The 23276-nt window shown below is 37.4% G+C and overlaps 1 protein-coding gene across 2 annotated transcripts in view; it reads left to right on the top strand.

The window, feature by feature from the left end:
- Positions 1-23276, top strand: part of LOC128638328 (alkaline phosphatase) — a 35330-nt gene that overhangs the window by 2698 nt on the left and 9356 nt on the right. The window contains exons 2-6 of one of the 2 annotated variants that reach the window (XM_053690231.1): positions 10893-11025; positions 16038-16157; positions 16484-16599; positions 20943-21117; positions 21917-22092. In XM_053690231.1, coding sequence (XP_053546206.1) covers positions 10962-11025; positions 16038-16157; positions 16484-16599; positions 20943-21117; positions 21917-22092 — 651 coding nt within the window. In that variant the 5' untranslated portion in view covers positions 10893-10961. The remainder of the gene's footprint in view (positions 1-10892; positions 11026-16037; positions 16158-16483; positions 16600-20942; positions 21118-21916; positions 22093-23276) is intronic. The other variant, XM_053690232.1, reaches the window with a different exon arrangement.

Genomic DNA, 23276 nt, shown 5'->3' with positions numbered 1-23276 from the left:
AAAAAAAAAAAAAAAAAAAAAAAGCAGCAAATTCTAACAAATTAGATGTGTTTAAAAGACCATATACTGTTAAATAGCCTCTTATCTTTACCCTTTTAACCTAGCACCACGTAATTCTGCTCCCTCCTACAAAATATGTCTTGGGGGCGGACAGGAGCGCACATACCCCTGGCAAAATTCAGCATTGCAAACAAGCTCAGTTTTGCACTCGCGTGCAATCGTGCCCCGTGCCCGACAGCCAATCATGCACAGGCAGGAGCTGTCAATCTCCCTGGTCGGACTATACCATGGAGATTGAAATTCTCCACTTTAGAGGTGGCGAAAGTTTAGGAAAGCAGCGGTCTGATGACCGCCGCTTGTTAAATACAGCGCGCAGGTTCTCTTGTGAGAACCTGCAGTCGTATGGGGTCTAAAGACTTGCAAAGCTTTTTATAAATCGACCCCAGTGGTTGGTGCATGAAGAATCAAGCTGCCTGACAAGGGGGCGACTAAGGATCCCAGTCACCTGTGGGAAGTTGCAGTAAGGGGGAGATATTTCATACCCTATTTACAATTGAGTCGAGATATTCAGTGGTCATGATTTTAAGGCACAAGTTAAAGGGGGGCAAAGTATTTCGCTTTGTTGCATTTAAGAGGGATTTTTTTTTTTTTTTATGTGTAAAATATAATCTGTGCCGAGGTCTGGGTTTTTTTATGCTTGTGAGGCATGCCACTAACACTGAAGTAATGAGAGTTCCGAGTATCAACCAATAAGTAATTAGTCCTTAAAGGGACATTCCAGCCAAAATTTAAATGCACACAGGTGTATTGGCTGTAGCTTTCATTAGAAGCATTTTTGCCATTTCTAAAGTGTATTAAAGTATTCTCCATGCACTAGCATTTGAAATACAGCACTTGCACCATCTGGTAATGACTCATTTGTTAATTGTTTACATATTAGCCCCTCTGGTGCTCCAACTAGCTGCAGTATGTAAAATGCTGGTGCACTGAGAATATCTAGCAATATCGCTCATGCAGAGAAAAAAAAAAAAAAAAAAATGCCAACACTAAGAGTTATCACTTTTACTAGAAGCTTTGCATAGAAACAAATTCACAATATACATTGTCAAAGATAATCTATGTGCAGTTTATGTTTTACCAGGATGTCCCTTTAAGGATTCGTTTTACACTTCCTGTTTGCTTCAAAGAGAAATATTAAAAACTTTTGTATGAAAAAAAAAAAAAAAAAAAAAAAAAAAAAAAACCTCATGTTTAAATAGTGCTCTTATGTGCATGGGACTTTTTGTATATAAAGAGTTTCCTGTCCCTTTAATTAGACGTTTCCCGACTTTAACTCACTTGTGTTTGCATCCTTTGATCTGACCACAAGCACAAACTTTCACTACTGCGGTTCCCACAGACTCCTCTAAGGACCCTACATATTCTCAAGTAGGTTTTCCGATTGAGTGTAAAAAGGTTTCATGCATTAAATATTTAAGTGGTATAGCCAATTTCTTCATTGTTGCATCGAATAAGGCGTTTTTTTGGTTATAATAAAAAGGGACAGTCTACTCCAGAATGTGTATTGTTTAAAAAGATTAGATAATCCCTTTATTACCCATTCCCCAGTTTTGCATAACCAACAATTATATTAACCCCGTTCTATGCCGCCCTAACCCCACTGGGGATTAACGCCCTTGGTATGGCATATAATTTCCTAGTCTTTTGGGTGTAATGAAGCCAAAAAGGTGCTTCTTGAATGGGATTGCAAGCGGGAGGGCGTGTCTAGCGTCATGCCACCCCCAGACAATCCCATTATTGAAATCATACTATCGCATGATTTTCTTTAGACTTTTTTTACATTGGAATTTTTTTCTGAAGTAGACAAATTTTTACTTCCGATAACCTTAGACTGCCTGCTTAGCTCAGTGCTTTTAAAAAGAAAAATTGTTAAATTGCATGTCCTTGTTGACTAGACTGTCCCTTTAAGAACTATCAAAATAAGCTTTAAAAATGTACACTAAAGTTATCATGCATGTGATCTATACATATTATTTACAATATTAATGGATATGCCTATATAGACTTATGCAGCATTCATTTTCAAAAGTAATGCCGAATATAGCCACGTGCTTATTTCACCTCTTTGCTGCCAAACGTATTTGTGTATAAAGGGCAACACAAATATTTGTGCGTGTTGCACTTTGAAAATTAAGAAATCTAGCAGCAAATGCTGAATGCAAATGAATTCACATACCTAATATTTATTATAATAGGTTTCCTTGCCATATTTGCAGAAGTGTGTTCCTCTCCACAAGTAAAGAAGTCAGCCAATGAGGAAGGAGAAAATACTGTAGGATTATTATTTTCTTTAACCAATATATAAAAGTGTAAATGCTGGTTCACATGCAAAAAGTTTTTTTGGTACAATCTCACAGCACGTGAGAAAGCATTTGGACAGACTAACTATACAACCCCCCGCCCCCTTCCCCTTTTTTTGCACAGGAATCCAGGGCAGGTATCAGATCCACATTTATGATAAAAAAAAAAAAAAAAAGAAACCCACACAAAAAAAACCACAACAATAAAAAAAGACCCCCCCCCCCCCCAGAAGCAAACAAACCATATATATTCTCACTTCCCTATTCACAACCCTCACCTGGTCAAATTATACACAAAATATGGGCATTGTATGTTAAAGGGACAGTATTGTATAATGTTCCTCATGACTGACAATTTAAAATTAACATGTTAAATTGTCATCTCTTCCACCTCCCGCTGTGTGCAATTTCATTTGCTATCTGTTTACATAGTTCGTAAATAGCCTATACCTAGGTATAGAAACTTTCCATATAGGTAGGGATACCTCAGGCTAAATCAGCTATTGCTAAGGAGCCATTTGTAAAACTAACACACCCCGGCAGGTAAAAATAATCATTGGGAACACATTAAAAGGAGAAAACATTTGTTTCAACTGCCCCTTTAATTTGTTTCCCTGCTAAAATGTGTTCCCAATTAAACATTTTACCTGCTGGAATGCATTACCTGGTTTACAAATAACTCATCTACCTTTATTTTGTCATTTGTAAAGGTTTCTTTTGTCTGTTGGAACTTCTACCTACAGATATAAGAACACAGACAATATGGGTAACATTTTCCTGTGGAGGTGTACAGCTCGCCAAAGTCTTTCCCAGGACCAGTTCAAAAAGGTTAAATATACAGACGGTAGCAGCGCTTCAAACCCACGATAATGATTTAAGTGTTAAGTACTCACAGGCTCAAGGAAGTTTCAGTAGTGTTTATTGCATCCAGTGTCGATGGAACAGTATCCACTCCAAAACAGGATATATAAAATCTGTAAATTACTGCTCAAATACAGCAAGTAATCAGTTGGTGCTACGTTACTTCACTATTATGGCTTTTTTTTTTTTTTGAGAGCTATACAAACTCCAAATACCATTATCCTGGTAATTCTACCAATATCGAAGATGTCTAGTCTATAAAGAATACTGCAGTATTCCTCTGTAACTGGCAACAGAAATCAACCTCCCAGTGGAGAGAAGTTAGAGAGTTACCAAAATCTTAATTTTTGTGTAGAGACCGAGATAAGGAAGATCTGTTGTAAATGGGCATATTTTAATAATGGGTTGCTTCAATTAGCAAAAGACATTTCACATACAAAAATAAACTTAAACAATTAGCCATATGTTTATTACTATGCAGTTGGTATAGCAAGTGACTGTAAAATAGGTTTCTTTATGTATTTTTTTTTTAAAGGGAAAAAGTACATGAAACCCAATTTTTTTTCCCTTTTACGATTCAGATAAAGCACTCTTGGTATTCATTATTGAAGCAGCAATGTTCTGTTGGGAGCTAGCTGAACACATCGGTAAGCCAATGAAAATAGGCAAATATTAGCAGCCACCAGCTTGCTCCCAGCTCCTGAATCTGCCTAGGTATGTTTTTCAACCAAGGATACTAAGAGAATGAAGCAAATAAATAGAAGTACATTGGAAATAGTTTACAGTTGTATGCTCTCTGAATTATGGGGGGGGGGGGGAGAAATAGGGTTTCATGTCACTTTAAACTGAACACAGTCCTTATTTAGGGTCATTTTATTCCCTCATTGTATAGGGAGAAGGTGTCAGATGGAGTCAGGTAATTTGTATGTGTAGAAAGATTAGCCTAGTTTTAGCCAGATTAAAGGGGCAGTAAGCACCTTGCAATATCATTTGTCTTGCTATAGATCAGGCAAGTCTAAACATTAACACATCTTGCTTGCTGCAATTGTTTTTCAATAGCCAAACTCCACTCATTGCTTGCCCCAGTTTTGAAATCCAAAACCTATTCAAACTCAGTGATAACCTCATGCATATCCAGCAAGCATAATGTTCCCGCTAAGGGGTTTAAACAGTCTGTTGAGCTTAGAGGGCGTTAACAGTACAGGTCTCTGATAACTGAGACGAACGTGCCATTTCTGCATGCGTCACTGCCCAAGGCTTGCTGACAGCTGTCAGACTACCATTTCTTCCAGACCCTCACAGTTAAAGCCCTGGGAGACCTCTGCGACAGGCAATGTACAGGGTATGTCAATGTCATTAAGGGGTTAAAAGGACAAAGTAAAAACAAATAGATAATCATTTTTAAACAAATTCCAAAACAAGGAATCACAATCTTAAATTAGAGGTTAGCAGATTCAGGAGAAAAGTGAGGAAAGGGGTGGTCGGTATATGGAATAAACTTCACGAAATAACAGATCGTTGGAACCTAGGTTTTTCACCTTGTCTATTATGCCAAGGACAGACAAAAGTGGACAATACAAGAACTTGCTCGCCGTTATTTATCAAGCAGCGGTCACCAGACCGCTGCTTCCTTAGCCTCATCGCCACCTCTAATGTGGCGAAATTCAATCTCCTCGGTCTAGTCAGACAGAGGAGATTGACAGCTCCTGCCCGCGTGTAATTGGCTGTGCGCGGGCAGGGGGCGGGATTGCACGCAAGTGCAAAGCCAAATACCTGCAAGTATTTTCACCCACGCCACAGGCAAGCTGAGGCGTACAGGGGCGCATACGCGCCACTGTACGCCTCAGCTTTAATAAATCTAGCCCAAAGTCTAGAATATAGGATTGTTAAACAGGGATCCACAGCGCCTTGTTTGCACACTTATTGCCCAGTTTCATCTGTCCCTAATTGTCCCCTGCAAAATAGAATATAGATGAGAAAAAAATAAAATATATAGGCTCCAACAGGCAGCGTCTCTTACATCTGAAATATAAAGAGGTTTCATCAAGTAAATAAGGGGTAATATTTTGACAATTTTTGCTTGATAGATTTGTCTACCTTTGGCATAAGAAAAGAATGTAGATCTCACTTACGTAGTTGATTTGGAAACATTACATGAGACCTTAGATAGTCGGCCGCCTCTTTCCAGGAATTCCTCTTGGCACATGTTCTATTACACACAAATGCAACTCCCTAAACCATGCAAACATTTACCCACCCACATAAGAGGGCCGTATCAGGGCAGTGAGAAAGCCGTACCAGGCAAGTAGAGTAGAGCATGCATCTGTATGGTCCTTCTCACCAAGTTAAAGGGACACTAAAATACCTTATATTGTTAGGATTGTTCTGTAGCCTTGCAATAAAGATACTAGGTGAGTTAATATAGGTTTGGAATGCATTAACACCTTGCTGGCTGCAGTTTAATTGCCAAACTCCAACCACTTATTTGAAGGAGCAAGTCCAGATGTGTTACGAGCTACTCATTTTGTTAGAAACCCTTCCATTTGGCAATAAATTAAGTTAGGGGCAGATGTAACAGACAGGGTTAGGCTTATGAAGGCTGCCATGTGCAGAACTAAGACTTAATTTTCAGAAAAACAGAGGCAAAATAGTATATTGCAAAGTGTACTATAAAAGGTTTACTGTGTGTAGTAAGTTTTTACTATCCCATTAAAATAAAATCCTATTAAAACTGTTTACAACATTTTAAAAATAGTATTAAAAACTATGACAAGCCATACAAGAAAGCCCCGGAAAAAAAAAAACCCCACCTCACAAAAACCAGTTCTGAAATCAAGTGATAAGCTTTTCCCACAGTTTTATTAAAAAAAGAACATACACAGTAGTATAAGATTTAGTAGCCTGTGTCTTGACAGCTAGGGAAAAAAAAAAAAAAAAACCCACGTTATTCAGAGAGAAAAATACATTTTAGATTCAAAGGAAACCTTTCCTTTTAGAGTCAGCTGTGAGCACATACTGTTCAATTAAGTGATCCATCAATTTTAGTTACCTGGGCAAACTGAGAAATTAAAATGGGAAATAGAAAACAAAACAAAAAACAAAAAAACTTTTAATAACAAGAAATTCCTGTGGCCTGTTTTTATAGAAAGGTAGTCTCATTGAATCACAATCAGCTAGATTACGAGTTTTTGTTGGTAATGGTGTGCGGTGCTAACAAGCCTTTTTTCTCACCGCTCACTTGAGACAACGCTGGTATTAAGAGTCTTCTGCAAGCCGGCGTTAGCCTCAGAAAAGTGAGCGTTGAGCAAAATTTAGCTCCACATCTCACCTCAATACCAGCGTTGCTTAAGTCAGCGGTGAGCTGGCTGAACGTGCTTGTGCAAAATTTCCCCATAGGAAACAATGGGGCTGATCTGGCTGAAGAAAAAAAAAAAAAAACCCCTAACACCTGCAAAAAAAAGCAGCGTTCAGCTCCTAACGCAGCCCCATTGTTTCCTATGGGGAAATAAAAGTTATGTCTACACCTAACACCCTAACATGAACTGAGTCTAAACACCCCTAATCTGCCGCCCCGACTTCGTCGCCACCTACATATTATTAACCCCGGACACTGCCGCCACCTACATTATACTTATGAACCCCTAATCTGCCCCCCATCGCCAAACCCTACATTTTATTTATTAACCCCTAATCTGCCCCCCCACGTCACCGCAACTATATTAAAATTTATTAACCCCAACGTCGCTGCTACTATAATAAATTAACCCCTAAACCTAATCCTAACACCCCCCCAACTTAATTAATCTAAATAAATTTACTATAACTAAATTATTCCTATTTAAAACTAAATACCTGTAAAATAAACCCTAAGCTAGCTACAATATAACTAATAGTTAGATTGTAGCCACCTTAGGGTTTATTTTTATTTTACAGGCAAGTTTGTATTTATTTTAACTAGGTAGAATAGTTGTTAAATACTTAACTATTTATTTAATAACTACCTAGTTAAAATAAAGTACACATTTACCTGTAAAATAAACCCTAACCTAACACTACCATTAAATTACCTAAACTACCTACAATTAAATTAAATAAACTAAATTACGGAAAACCCCCACTAAATTACAGAAAATAAGAAATTACAAATTTTAAACTAATTACACCTAATCCCCCTAATAAAAAAAGCCCCCCAGAATAAAAAAAATCCCTACCCTATACTTAAATTACAAATAGCCCTTAAAAGGGCTTTTTGCGGGGCATGGCCCCAAAGTAATCAGCTCTTTCCTGTAAACCCCCCCACATTAAAACCCACCACCCACACACTCAATCCCCCCTTAATAAAACCTAAAACTATCCCCTTGAAGATCTCCCTACCTTGAGACGTCTTCACCCAGCCGGGCACAAGTGGACCTCCAGAGGAGCAGAAGTCTTCATCCAATCCGGCCAGAAGAGGACTTCCAGACCGGCAGAAGTTTTCATCCAGACGGCATCTTCTATCTTCTTCCATCCGGAGCGGAGCTGGTCCATCTTGAAGACATCCGACGTGGAGCATCCTCTTCCATCTGACGGCGACTGAAGAATGAAGGTTCCTTTAAGTGACGTCATCCAAGATGGCGTCCCTTCAATTCCCATTGGCTGATAGGATTCTACCAGCCAATCTGAATTAAGGTAGGAAAAATCCTATTGGCTGATGCAATCAGCCAATAGGTTTGAGCGCACAGTCTATTGCGCCATGTTCAATACTTCAAGAAGTGATTTAAAATTGGCCTGAATCCTCTACACTAAGGGCTAGATTTATCAACCCTGAGGTAATAGCAGGTAATAGCAGTTTTGCGCTCTCGTGCAATCCCGCCCCCTGCCCGCGCACAGACAATCACGCGCGGGCAGGAGCTGTCAATCTCCTCGGTCGGACTCGACCGAGGAGAATGAATTTGGCCAGAATAGATGTTAGGGAAGCAGCGGTCTGGTGACCGCTGCTTGATAAAGCGCGGCGAGCAAGTTCTTGTGAGAACACGCTGCCGCAGGGGCTTGATAAATCTAGCCCTTAGGGGCCTAAAGGAGAAATGTATTGGCCAGAAAAAAATATGCAGTGTTGAACTCTGGAAGGTTAAACTAAAATTAAGTGTTTAGTGTCCCTTTTAACCCTCTCAAATGGGTTAAAGTCACGATTAAGAGAGCATTCAGTTCACTTACATTATAAGTTTGTCTTTATATTCACACTTTGATGGAACAGCTCGTACTGAGCATGTGCACAAGGTCAGTGGTTATTTCTAGTCTGTCTCACATTATACAAGGGCCCGGCAAATGTGAAAAAAATAAATACATCTTTATTATTATGTACTTCTACTAAATTGTATTTGATCCTTTAAATTCCTGATCAAAGTTTTGCTCCTGTGCCTCTGACGACACCAATGCTGGTGAACAAATGACCGGCATACGCGTGTATACTCCGTTCACTGGCTGTATCTAGACCAGAATGGGAGTGCAACTATAAAAGGGACATGAAACTCCAACATTTCTCTCATGACTTAGGTAGAACAAACATTTTAAAAAAAATTCCCCGTTTACTTCCATTATCAAATGTGCTTCATTCTCTTGATATCATTTCTTGATGGAGCAGCATTGCACTACTGGTTTCTAACTAAACACATGGGTGAACCAATGACAACCGGTATCTTAATGCAGCCACCAATCAGCAGCTAGAACCTAGGTCCTTTGCTGCTCCTGAGCCTTCCTAGACAAACCTTTCAGCAAAGGTTAACAAGAGAAGGAAGCAAATTGGAAAGTTCACAATTGCATGCTCTTTCTGAACCACAAAAGAGAAAAAAAAAAATTGTATTTCATGTCCCTTTAAAACAAATTCCCTTGTACTATAATGTAAAAATAAAATGCTCTAAAATTGAGAGCTTTACACTTATGTCCTTTTAAATGACTGTTTGCTCATTGGATATGAAGCAAAACTCCCATTGGTTTATTTGAGAGACAGTGACACCCAACAAGCAGATTTAAGAAATGACTGTCCCTTCTCTTGAAGATTAAAAGAACCATAAAAGCACCTTGTGAGAAACCAACAGCGTTCCCCTGGCACTTTGTACCATTGCTGCATCTGCCACATATACCTGGAGCTGTTAGATTGGCTGCACTAATCTAGAGGAATTATCCCACGGATTTATTTATATCTCACAAGTCTGCTGACAGCAGCTTTTGTTTGAACACTTTGCATTACATTAGAGGAATAACAGAAATAGTGTTGCCAGGATTTTCATAACAAAATAGCCCCTTGCCATGAATCTGAGCAATGAGGCACAACTACTCCTCACCGCTGTTCTGTGTTCTATAGCAGCCTTCATCGTTCTCATGTGTGTCTGCTATTTCACATGTCGGCTGGCTGGGTAAGTTTATAGATAGGGATATTAATGCTATTTTATAAAATCTCAGGAATGTTCAAACCTTTAGATTAAATAAGGCCACCAATATTGTCCAACAATGTAGAGATTATGGAGCAGAGTTAGTACAAATAAAGCAGACAAAAAAAAACCCATATGGTAATTTAAATTGGAAAGCTTTATTTGTAAACTATAAAGCCTAAAAATTATATATAAAACCTTTATATGCTTTGGGACAAAAACATATACGGCATGGAGAAAAAATACCCAGAAACACCCCCCCCCCTTAAATTGCTTAGCATTATATTGTAATGCTGATGTCTCCTGCACATCCAGAACTCCGCAAGGTAATACAAGTAGCTCAAGCTAAAATATATCTAAAAATGTTTTTGAGGGGCCTCTTGTCATGGATCATCTCACCCTACCAGAGAGTTTAGAGAATCAGGAACAGAGCATACTGAAGTAGGCTCAGGAGTGAGCTTCACTTGAGCACTAGAACATGGTCACAAAACCTTCTTCCATATGGTGCTCAGGACACAAGTAAACTCCTGCGTCAAATTTCATCAACTCATACAAAGTTGTCATTTTTAAAGATTTATTTATACACATATTACTTCTATTAAAAAGGGACACTAAAACCAGTTTGTTTTTTTCCTTTGACGATTTGGATAGGGCAGCAATTTTAAGCAACTTTCTAATTTACCCATATTATCCATTTCTTCGTTATCTTGGCATCTATTTGATTAGTAGGAATGAAAGCTTAGGAGCCAGCCCATTTTAGGTTTAGCACCTGAGTAGCACTTGCTGAATGGTGGCTACATTTAGACACCAATCAGCAAGTGCTATCCAAAGTGCTGAACCAAAAGAATGGGCCAGTTCCCAAGCTTTCATTCCTGCTATTTCAGATAAAGATAGCAAGAGAACGAAGAAAAATAGGTGTAAACTAGAAAGTTGCTGTTCTATCTGAATCATGAAAAAAAAAAATTGGGTTTAGTATCCCTTCAAGAATGGCACGCCTGCTCTCACGAAGAAGAACTTTGTTTTCATGGTGATGAAATGGGTATAGTTGGCCAATGAGAAGCCTGATAAACTGAAGAAATTTACAAAAATAAAATTCTTACGGTAGTGGTTTAATATGCATATGAAAAAGATTTTTTGCCCATTAGAATATCAAAAGAGCAGGATTAGACAACTAGCAGAGAAAGCTGGTCACTAAAGTGTAACTGAAACCCCAGGTGCGCAGGATATTCCCCCATTCCTTACAGTATATTTCTTGCCGTTTCAGGGCTGCTAATCGCATATTTGAGCTGTTCTGAATCTATGCAGATAAAACCTCTGAACCCCGGGAAAGAGAATGTTAATGAAATTGTGGACTCTGCTGATACTGGCTAATCTTTCATTGTCAGTAACTATTCCAGGTGAGTTGTCCAACACCTTAGTCAGTCATGTTGTCAAGAACAAAAAGGACCAGGGGTTGAGATTAATATAAGGAAATGGTCAAATAAAATAAAGTTTAAATCCTTGCTATATTGCCATAACATTAAAGGGACACTCAAGTGGAAATTGAATTCATGAATCAGAGCAGCAATTTTAAACAACTTTCAAATTTACTTCCATTAACAAAAATGTTATTTTTTTATATTTCCACTGTCACCATTTCCTACTGAGCATGTGCAAGAATTCACAGAATATACGCGTATGCATTTGTGATTGGCTGATGGCTGTCACATGATACAGGGGGAGTTGAAATAGACATAACTGAAATCTGTCCCAAAAAAAAAAAAAAAAAAAAAAAAAAAAAAAAAAAAAAAAAAAAAGTGGGTGGGTTTTATTTCCCTTTAAAAGGAACAGTGTACAGTCCTCCCCTTTGTGTTCCCAATGATCCATTTTGCACGGAGTATATTAAAGGGACAGTAATGTCAAAATGTAAGCAGTCATTCCATGTTAAAACAATTGACAAAAATTGTTCTCAGTATCCTTTGAGTAAATCTAGGTAGGCTCATAGGAGCATGCACACATCTTTACAACTGTATGGCGTGTATAGAGTATACACTAAAGGGTAAATCTAGGTAGGCTCACAGGAGCATGCACACATCTTTACAACTGTATGGCGTGTATAGAGTATACACTAAAGGGTAAATCTAGGTAGACTCACAGGAGCTCAAGTCTGTCTTTACAACTCTATACAAAGGATACAGAGAGAACAAAATTTTTATAACAGAAGTACAGTTGTGGAAAGTTGTTTTAAAACTGCATGTCCCATCTGAATCATGAAAGTTTAATGTTTACATTACTGTCCCTTTAAATTGCTTACAAATAGATTTTTCATAGTTGCTGTATAATTGACCACTGATGTTCCACAGCACATCAAGGGTAACAATGGTCAGAATCAGTCACTCCACTAATTGGAACATTTAAGATTGTAGGCAGAAAGTCTAATAGAAAAATAAAAATAAATTGTCCACTTGCGATGCAGCATCACATGGCAAAATATAACGTTGCACAAGAGCTCTTGCAAAGTCTTTTTGGGGGAACGGGAGAAAATCCCTCGACCTCGGAGAAGACAGAAGCATCTGCGCTGCAAAGCCTTAAATGCAGCTCTATACATTCCCCCTAGATTACTAAACAAGATAGCGCCATATCAAACATTAATTTGAAGAGTTACATGATAGGACAGATTTATAATCAGTTAAGCACTGCATTGATAAAGATCTGTAAGAAAGGTTTTAACAAGTCTTGTAAAACATGTGCTAACAAAAATTACAATTGTTAAATTTCAGGAATAGGTTCCCTTAAAAAGCAGATGAATTCATGCCAATTTACACGTACCCTAGGCAAATACTGTAGCATGGTGCAGGGTCAGTTATATTTCACGATACTTCTGTACAGTGGAATAATCAGCCTCTCTTAAAGGGACTATCAATTTTCATATAACTGAATGTAATAGATGCTAGTATAAAGAACATGCACAGATACAGATCTCTTTATTTGTATAAAACCTTTTAAAATATGTACTTAGAAGCTCCCAATTTAGTACCGTCGAGGTTAGGCTGGGACACCCACTGAAATGGGCTGAGAAAAGACACCGCCTTTACACAAACAGAAACAAGCTGGAGTCTGAAGACATCAGTATACATCTAAAAACTTTGGGGCTTGGTTAGAAGTCTGAAAATCAGCACAATGTTATTTAAAAATACGTAAAACTATACATTGTAACAAGACACCCCAGATGGATCTACTAAACATTTATGCAAAGAAAAATCTAGTGTACAATGTCCCTTTAAAGGAATGGAGTACGTACTAGTTTATTTTACAGTAACACTAATATATATTTTTGTCTATTTTCTTAAGTTAATTTAAAGGGGTTTAATTTTGAGATTGGCTTTAAGTTACAATCTCTATTAGATTGTAAATAAGATGTATATACCATACCGATGGAGATTTATGGACAATTCTGATTTTTAGCCATACTTGAATTGTATTTTTCTTGTCAATGCCATTGAAAGAAATTCTGGGGCTTGGGATTATTTTGCTGTGTATTTGGAAGATCTAATGAGCTGTGTCACAGAAATACTTAGTGCTGCAATTTTTATTTAGTTTGGTTGCACCCTGGGGTAATTTCACATTTGACTGAACTGTGATTAAACTCCACAAGAAAATTAGATACAAATGACTGAACAAACAGCTGCATAATTATTTACTTATATAATGGGGGGGTGGACCTCATACTGTAAAAGTTACAACTTGTGCATTGCACTTGAATGGACATAATGTGACTCAATGTGAACAAATGTAGAATCTTAAAAGTGACATTGTACACTAGATTTTTCTTTGCACAAATGTTTGTAGATCCATTTATACAACACATCTGGGAGTGTTTATAAAAATGTATAGTTTTTGTTTTTTAAAATAAACATTGTGCTGATTTTCAGACTCCTATACAAGCCACAGTGTCAGATGTATACACGTGTTTACAGACTTCTACTGGTTCCTGTTTAGGTTATCTGTCTTTTCATATGCAGGAAGGGGGGGGGGGAGTTTCTGCTCTTTGTTTACCTAGCCCCTTTTAGTGGGTGTCCCAGCCTAACCTCAACAGTGCTAAACTGGGAGCTTCTAAGTAAGTTTTTTTTTTTTTTTTTTTTTTTTTTTTTTTTTTAAAGGTTTTATACTGGATGTTTAGATCAGTATCTGTGCATATTCTTCTTTATATTAGTCTATTACAGGGGTCGCCAACCTTTCAGACCTCAGGGACCATAAATTCACAATTTTGAATCCCGTGGACCCCTAACATGATTTTTTTTTTTTAAAAAGGTACAAACCTCATTGTGTGTGTACTATATATATATATATATATATATATATATATATATATATATATATATATATATATATATATATATATATATATATATATATATATATATATATATATATTTTTTTTTTTTAATATATATATATTTTTTTTTTTATTATATATATATATATTTTTTTTTTTAATATATATATATATTTTTTTTTTAATATATATATATATATATATATATATATATATATATATATATATATATATATATATATATATATATATATATATATATATATATATATATATATATATATATATATATATACACACACACATATACACATATATACATACACACATATACATACAGGGAAGAAAATAAATGAAATAAGAATTTTTGTTTAAGATTTTTTTTTTTTTTTTTTTTTTTTAATACGGTACTTTAATTCCACTATTTCAAGCCAAGACTATTACCAACCTCTGCTGGCTTTAGAATGCAGGCGGGAGAAGTTAAATTACAATCTCCCTATGCACATAGCTAGATTATATTTTTAACTCCTCTGTCGGTTTTCACCGATGTCCAGCCAGGCATTGTAGGGAGTTGCGGCACGACGGGGGTGACACCATCAGAGGAGATTAATTCCTGCTTGATGATGTCAAGGACCACCAACATCTTCTCGTGGTCTATTACATGCAGTTATATGAATAAAAAAAAAAAAAAAAAATGGTGTACACCGTCCCTTTAATCTCTTTAAAAGGGACATTTAGTGCAAAAATTGAATAACCGGGGTCGACAAATCTTTAAAATTTAGAAGCTAGATAGTATTTATATATAGGTTTTATGGAAAAAGAACCTAATAAGTTAGGAGCAGAAAAAAAAAAAAAAAAAAAAAAAAAAAACCACAGGAGCCAGCGGCTCCCAGGCTTGTCCAGCCCTGCTCTAATGCATTAGAAACCGTAACTTTAGCACTATTTAAACTGGAACTGCGGCATTTATATCACTTGCACATTTTTGCAAATAATTAGCAACAGAGTTAAAAAAAAAAAATCTGCATATAAAAATAAGTATTGCTCCTTTGCCAGTCAAGATGTTTTTGGCAGTCAATTAGTTAAATAAAGAACAGTGTGTGAGGTAGTGGCAATAAGCTAGGGATTGGGTATGAAGGGGGCATGTAGCTGAATCTGTTCAAACAACAAACTTACAATGTGTTACAAATGGCTTACCTTTTGTATATCTGGTTTTACTCATGGAAACCTTCACTAGTTCTCAAAGACTCCCACATCAATTGGCTGAGCTTGCAAGTAAAGCAGATCTGCTAATGTTATCTAGGTTAGGTATTGAAATTATAATTATGGTTGGGGTGAATGAGCACAACCAGCTATTTCAGATACAAAATCTCTCCTACCGCCCCACTTGTAGATTAATTAGTGCTATTGGCTCCTGTTTATAGTTTTTCTACAGAAATCCTGTTTGTTACTCATTTTCAGTATAAGAGGGGATACAAAAGTATCTACTTCAAATAACAAAGGTAAGATGTTTGTAAATTTAATACACCTCATCAGGTAAAATGGACCACATAGGAGTACAAATGTCCCTTTAAAAAAAAAAAAAAAAAAAAAAAAGGGACAGTCAACACCAGAATTTTTGTTGTTTAAAAAGATAGATAATTCCATTATTACCCATTCCCCAGTTTTGCATAACCAACACTGTTATATAATATACTATTTACCTCTGTTATTACCTTGTATCTAAGCCTCTGCAGACTGCCCCCTCATTTCAGTTCTTTTGACAGACTTTTAGCCAATCAGTGCTCACTCCTAGGGCACTTCACATGCATGAGCTCAATGCATTCAGATTAGAGGCTTCAAGGTCTAAGAAATTAGCATATGAACCGCCTAGGTTTAGCTTTCAACTAAGAATGCCAAGAGAACAAAGCAAAATTGGTGATAAAAGTAAAGTGGACTTGACTGTCCCTTTAACTAGCACATCTGAGCTCCATATGATTATATGTAGCAGAAGTCTAGTCTTTCATAAAATAGTGTTCTTATTTGGCCAAGTGTAAATCTTAATATTAACTCACTCATCTAACCTATAGCATGTGTTGCTGTCTCTTTGGGTTTCAGAGATAGAAAAGGATCCAAATTACTGGAGGCGACAGGCACAAGAAACCCTACAATATGCACTGAAGTTACAGACCCTAAACACAAAGACTGCAAAGAATGTCATTATGTTCCTGGGCGATGGTAAGAGCATTCAACAGACACCCTTTGTCAGTTTGTTTAGGATAGATAGATTAGATAGATAATTAGATAGATAATTAGATAAAAAAAAAAAAAATATCTGCAAAGTAAGTTTGAGCATGAGAGCGAGCTCGTGTATGTATAGATTGCCTTCTCTTGCCCCCCTTCCAGACACTTATGTCCCTGGGTCAGAGACCTTTAGTGTGACCTTTGTGACAAGGCTACACTTCAGATCAAATTTGGACATGCGGCGTGTGTCATGGGTAATTTAGATGATTGTGTATACACCTGATAGTTTAAAGTTAGTTATTTTTCCCCCTATGCTACAGGTATGGGTGTCCCAACAGTGACTGCCACCCGGATCCTAAAGGGGCAAATGAATGGAAAACCTGGTGAAGAAACCCAACTAGAAATGGACAAGTTTCCATATGTTGCCCTGTCAAAGGCAAGTAGAATTTTGTTAGAGATCATTGAATGTATGTTATGATCACTGGTCATAGTATGACCTTAACAGCTTTAGTGAGTTAGAACATACCAACATTTGTGGCTGGGTATCAGGGAGGTTGATGGGGCCGGTTGCTATTTTGTGGGAGAAGCCATGTTGGGTGCGTTTCTCAGCAGTTAGTGGTAGTGTCTGGCTGTGGCTAGAGGAAATAAGGGCATATGGCTGTCTGAGGAACAGAGCTCAGAATCAGGACCGTCCCCTCTCAAATAGTGACAATTGGGAGAGATAGATCTATATTTTCTATTGGAATCTGTAATTGCACATTGTGTTTTGGAAGTAGTTTCAAAATGTTTTTCTGCTGAAAGCAATATGCGTTTGCAGCAGATAGAATTCTGCAGTCTCGGGCAGCAGACTTCTAGGCATAGAGTAATTACGTAGTTGTGGCAAGAATGGTTACTTTTTCCACTGTAAATATGAAACTCTACAATCCTGTGGTGGAGACAGGGAACCTAAGGTGATTTTGAGGCAGTTTATTCTTTGGCTGAATTACTTTGAGGTTATTCTGATAACATTTAAAATAATGGAAAATCCTGCATTAAATTAAGTTAAACAGTAAACTGTAAAAGCTTCCATCATGCTTAAGAAAAATGCACCGTCAGATAAAAGTTTAGTCATTAAACAGGAAGTGCACGTCTGATTATACTTGTGAGGCGTCACTTTACCATCTAATTCCCCCCACAGTACAGGAATATTAGTTTTGCAATTTATGCCTTTTTTAAATATCTTAAAGGGACAGTAAAGTCAAAACTAAACTTTCATGATTCAGATAGGGCATGCAATTTTAAACAACTTTCCAATTTACTTTTATCATCAAATTTGCTTTGTTCCCTTGGTGGTATTTTTGAAAAGCTAAACCTAGCTAGGCTCAAACCGATTTCTAAACAGTTGAAAACCGCCTCCTAGCTCAGAGCATTTTGAAAGTTTTTCACAGTTAGACTGTGCTAGTTCACATGTGTCATATAGATAACATTGTGCTCACTCCCGTGAAGTTATTTAGGAGTCTTCACTGATTGACTACACTGCATGTCTGTCAAAGGCACTTAGATAAGGAGGCTGTCTGCAAAGACTTAGATACAAGGTAATCACAGAGATAACAAGTATATTAATATAACTGTGTTGGTTATGCAAAACTGGGGAATGGGTAATAAAGGGATTATCTATCTTTTTAAATAAGAAAAATGTTGGTGTAGACTGTCCCTTTAAGTGTAGCATGGGCCTTCATAAGAATTGTAATAAGGTTGATCACCAATTTGGGCAAACCCCTATAATTTTTCAATTCACTTCCTGCCAATGATTCCGTCATATGGGCCACCTAATTATAATACAAGAGCCATTGCCTCCTTTTTCCCCCAGGTAAAACGCTAACTTTTTTTAGGGGCATGACTAATCACCAGATACCACAGAGCAGCTGTATTTCTGTTCTACGGTATGAAGCAGCTAGTAGCCTCCTCTAACTGGTCTCATACACAACACAAAATGTAGTGTGACGTTTTTGCATCAAGTTTATTTCACAATGCTGCCAATAATCTCACTGGAGCTCTGATCTGCTCTTGCCACATGTACATTAGATAGATGACAGTCTCCCTATAGAAAACCAATGCCAGCCAATAGTGGCATAACTGTACAGTTATACTGCAGATAAAGAGTTTACCTTTCCCTTTCTTTGAGGTAACTTTTTTTTAAATGTTAGCAGGGAGTCAGTTTTGTTTCACTGGCATCAACAACAAACTTTCATTCATACATAATTGAATGTTTTCAGTCTGTACTACAACTAAAAATGTGAGCCCTATGAAGATATAATTTTCACACCTAGCATCCCCACAAGACGACCTGGTAGGGAGCCTGCTCCACATTCCTGTCAGGATATTTCCCAGCTATTCTAGGAGAGAATCCAAAATTATAGAAGCTTTGATTGGGACTGGGGGACTCCCACCCATGGAAAAAAAATAAACCTGACATATCCACACTATAAATTAGGTCAAAGTAACTAAAACACCCAGGCTTGTCTTGTACACCAACATCAAAGAAAAAAAATAAAGCCTACAAAAACCACAGAACTGTGAATCTCTTATAGAACAAGCTCCTGACTATTCCCCAAACCAGTACAGGTTACTAGATTGTTAACTGGAACATCTAGTATTGCCTTTTCCTCCCACATGTGCTGTATTTAGGGCATCAATCTGTTCCAAACCCACATGTTGCTCAGCTAAAATAAGTAAGAACACTGAATGCTGAAAGTAAGACATTGTGTCTTAGTTAGGTACAAATACTATTTCCAGATTTATTATTAGGACCATTGCTAGGTTTGTCAGCCATCTTCAGAAGCGCTGGATGATCAGTAACTGGGGAAAGCTGTAGGGGAATTGTATAGCAACCTCAGACTATATATCCAACAGCTTTATACCTAGAGGAACATAATCCTGTAGCTGCTCTTAGCCACATAATTGCAGATGACCCTATTACCTTGCCAACCACATGCCCATATTCTACCACAAGTCATCCACGTACCCTTTCTACCACAGATCAGCCCTGTACTCAGCCACGTACCCATATTCTGCCACAGGCATATGACTGGCAGGTACGACAGAGGCTTTGGAACTATAGTGCAATGTAGTTTGATCTGTCATTTACATACCCATATTATACCAAAGACCAGACCTATGCCTCTGTAGTACCTGCCAGTCTTATGCCTATATATCAAACTGCATTACACTGTAGTTATCAGCCACAAACACTCATAACATTCCATGGTCCTGCAGTCTGTCAACCATGTGACCATATACATGAGATCAGTCCTTTGTATCCATAGCAAATAATGATCATATGCCCACAGATATGATTCCATTGCCCTGTGGTCCTTAGCTACATGCCCACATCTGATCTCAGATAGGACCCTGTTAGACTCGTTCTTAAGTGAAAGAAACACAAGGTGTTTAAAAACACTGGGTTCTGTGTCCCTTTAATTTTGTGATTCAGATAGAGCAGCAATTTTAAGCAAATTTCTAATTTGTTCCTATTGTCAAATTCTTTGTTCTCTTGGTATATATTTTTGAAAAGATAGAAAGTTTAGATGCCGGCCCATTTTTGGTGAACCTGGGTTGTTCTTGCTGATTGGTGGATAAATTCACCCACCAATAAACAAGTGCTGTCCAGGGTCTGAACCAAAAATAGTATGGCTCCTTAGCTTAGATGCCATTTTTCAGATAAAGATAGCAAGAGAAAAAAAATATATATGATAATAGGAGTAAATTAGAAAGTTGCTGCTGTATCTGAATCGCGAAAAAAATAAATTTGGGTTGAGTGTCCCTTTAAATGCTGGACACAGAGAACATAGCCCTGATATCCCGAGACCCAGATGTAGCTGTGGGTTGAGCAGTTTCTGGGTCTGAGTACCAGTGCTATTTGTAGGTACCAGTCTCAGCATGCTTTAGCCAGTTTGGTAGAGTTGTTTTTGTATGAATACCATGAGTAAGATCCCAACAAGCTGTCACCCGTGTACCTGCAGTCAGTTTTGCACCATCTGCCATATGTTGTGGTAATCTCTTCTGCACCAGACACACCTTAGAGCACTTTACACTTGCAAAGTTTTGGACCCAGCCTATAGTTAAAACATACTGCAACCAGGAGCCACTTCAGTTAACAGTTTTTGATTAAATACTTTCTCCCCCATTTAAAAACAAACCGGTTTTCTGAAGCCTCCAGTACTGAGCGAGCACATTCAGTTCTACATGGTTCAGCGCTGCGTTTGAGATGAGAGATTTTAACTGTGTACTAATCCTAATTGAACAGACAGATGTGAGCAATCAGCAGGGTCATTAACCATGTGAGTAACTTTATTTTAAATAATAAAGTTTTATACCATAAAATCAGGTCTCATTTAAGCCAATTTTTTTTTTTATTTTTTTAAATATGCTGCAAGGACAGTAACCCGTTTCCTTATTATCACCCCCCCCCCCAATTATAAATGAAAAACAAACCACATTTTAATATCTTGCAGCCCTCTGTGAAGATAAGACGCCAATGGAAGCCCCCCCCCCCGCTAACGTTAAAGAATTTTACAGAGCTGGAGCAGCATTTTAAACATGTGATCCTCTCCTGAACAAGACAGGATGATTGGTGCATATGAGCCTTGTTTTTTCCCGCAATTAGCTTACTCTGCAAAGCAGTTGGAATTAATTTGTTTTTTTGTTTTTATAAACCAAGGGGAGAATGCAAACATTCAATTTTTTAGACTACAACGCCACTTTAAATTCATATAAAAACCTTTTTTCATTCTCTTGCAGACTTATAACACTGATGCTCAGGTTCCAGACAGCGCTGGTACAGCCACAGCCTATCTGTGTGGTGTGAAGGCAAATGAAGGCACCGTAGGGGTTAATGCAGCAGCTGTACGGGGTCACTGTAACACCACCAAGGGCAATGAAGTAGATTCTATCCTTAAGTGGGCTAAAAAGGCAGGTAAGTCAGCCAGCTACACCGCACCTCAACCCTAAACTATTTGAGCAGACAGATCTTTGAGCTCACCTTGAGGAGTAGAATAAAGCACTAGTATATTCAAAGATGGTTATTCTTTTAAGTGAAAGGCATTTTGAAATTTTCAAAGGGACATTAAAACTGATTTGATGGAGAATTAAGATTACTAAATAAAACCTTGCAATATACATAAGTGTGTACATACAAATCCCTCCCTTGACAGTGGCCAAGCAATCAGTTTGCAGTTTTGAGTTTTTGACCCGTTTAAAAAAAAAAAAAAAAAAAAACACAACTGATATGGTGCCCAAATGTTGAATCACATGAAAGTGATGTAGTATGGCTGTAAAAAGCAGACTAAAATATCACCTGAATATCTATGTCTCAAGAGATCTCAGCACTGCCGATTGGCTATTTTTTGTCTTTGGACAGCAGCTGATGTAAAACTGTTTACACAGCACTTTCTCTGGTGTGAGGTAAAATATCTTCCTTTTTTACATAGAGATGTTCAGGTGATATATGCCAAGTGTTGCAGTGATATTGCAGCTGAGTATTACGTCCCTTTAAGGAGTATGGGACCACCTCTATTTTACAGTGAAAAACAAAATAAATGAAATATTGCAATATACATTCATTAAATACATGTATGGGGAATTTTGGGTTTCATGTCCCTTTTCACAATGAACAAGCACCTCAACTGAATGTGGTGTGAATGTATGTAGACTAGAGAACTTTTGAAATTTTGCAAACATTTATCTAAATCATCATCTGTCTTACACAATACCAGGGAAATCAGTGGGTGTAGTAACTACGACCAGGGTCAACCACGCAACCCCCAGTGCTGCCTACGCACATTGTGTAAACAGAGACTGGTATTCAGACAACGAGATGCCTGCTGATGCCCTGGAACAAGGATGTAAAGACATTGCCTGGCAACTAGTACACAATATTCCAGACATAGATGTAAGTTCCCATACGCCACTAGCGGAGTGGTATCTAAAATGCCGTTAGAACATTCACATGGAGTGCGCAGATTTAGTTTATACCGTCACATAGGAAGTGAAGTGTAAATGTATGGCTTGGAATAACTACCACTATGTAGTTTTATGGGGTTCCCATCCATATCACAACTCACCGCTGTCAATATTTTACTTACTGCTGCAGGGCTGTCGTGCTTTGGTTTGGAGCTCAGCAACCGCATTTTGACTGAAAGAGAAAAAAATAAAATAAATAAAAAAATAGGAGTTTTGGCAGGTTAGAAAGTCTTGAAATTTAAATAAAAAAAATAAAAATAAAATTATGTTTTATGTTCCTTTAATTTATGCAAAATTGTTAAATTTTCCCAAAAAAAAGACATTTAAGTTTGCTCCTTTTTAATTTTTACAGCGTGCATCTTGCAGAGTAACTACATATAGGTTTTGAAAAGTCGCCAAATTTACATCTTTCAAAATATGGTTTGACAGCTGTGATGAGTAGATATTAAAATATGTGCATTTGTTTTCGAACATATCCGAATGCACCAACAAAATTTAAAAGAAATGTCAGTATTAGTTTCCTTTAATAAAAAAAAAAAATTAAAACACTTTGAGATGGTAATATAAAATTTATTTAAAAAATAAAATAAAAAAATCTGCAGTATACTTTCATTATTTTGTCCCCTTTTCCTGTAAATTCATTCTGACATGAGCTTTTCAATTGCTGTTAGAAATTGACGCGCAGCACACTGTTATAATAGGTCATTAGAGTGTGCAGCCAATGACACTGGTATTTAAAAAAAAAACAAAAAAAAAAAAAAACACACACCTGTTCCTAATTGGCCACAGCAGAGAAGGTAACCTAAGTTACAACATGGCAGATCCCATTGTTTTATAGACCCTAAAACTTGAAATATTGACAAAATAAAGTGTAAACGGCCAATGACACTTTAATACATCTACAGGATTCTCAGACTGATCTTTTAATGCATAATTCTATCTAGCATTTATTGTACCTTTAAGGCTTTATACCTACCTTAACAGGCTCTGGAGAGCGCACTATCCGGATCCACTTCTTGGCAAGTCCCTGGCTGCTCTAACAGGAGCCTTAATGCACTCAGCACCCAGGGCCTCCTGGAACTGCTAAACCTCCTGTTAGCGAAGCCAACAGCC

Source organism: Bombina bombina, chromosome 8 (genome assembly GCF_027579735.1).
Source record: "Bombina bombina isolate aBomBom1 chromosome 8, aBomBom1.pri, whole genome shotgun sequence".
NCBI classification, from domain to species: Eukaryota; Metazoa; Chordata; class Amphibia; order Anura; family Bombinatoridae; genus Bombina; species Bombina bombina.
This window is presented reverse-complemented; position numbering and strand designations above follow the sequence as displayed.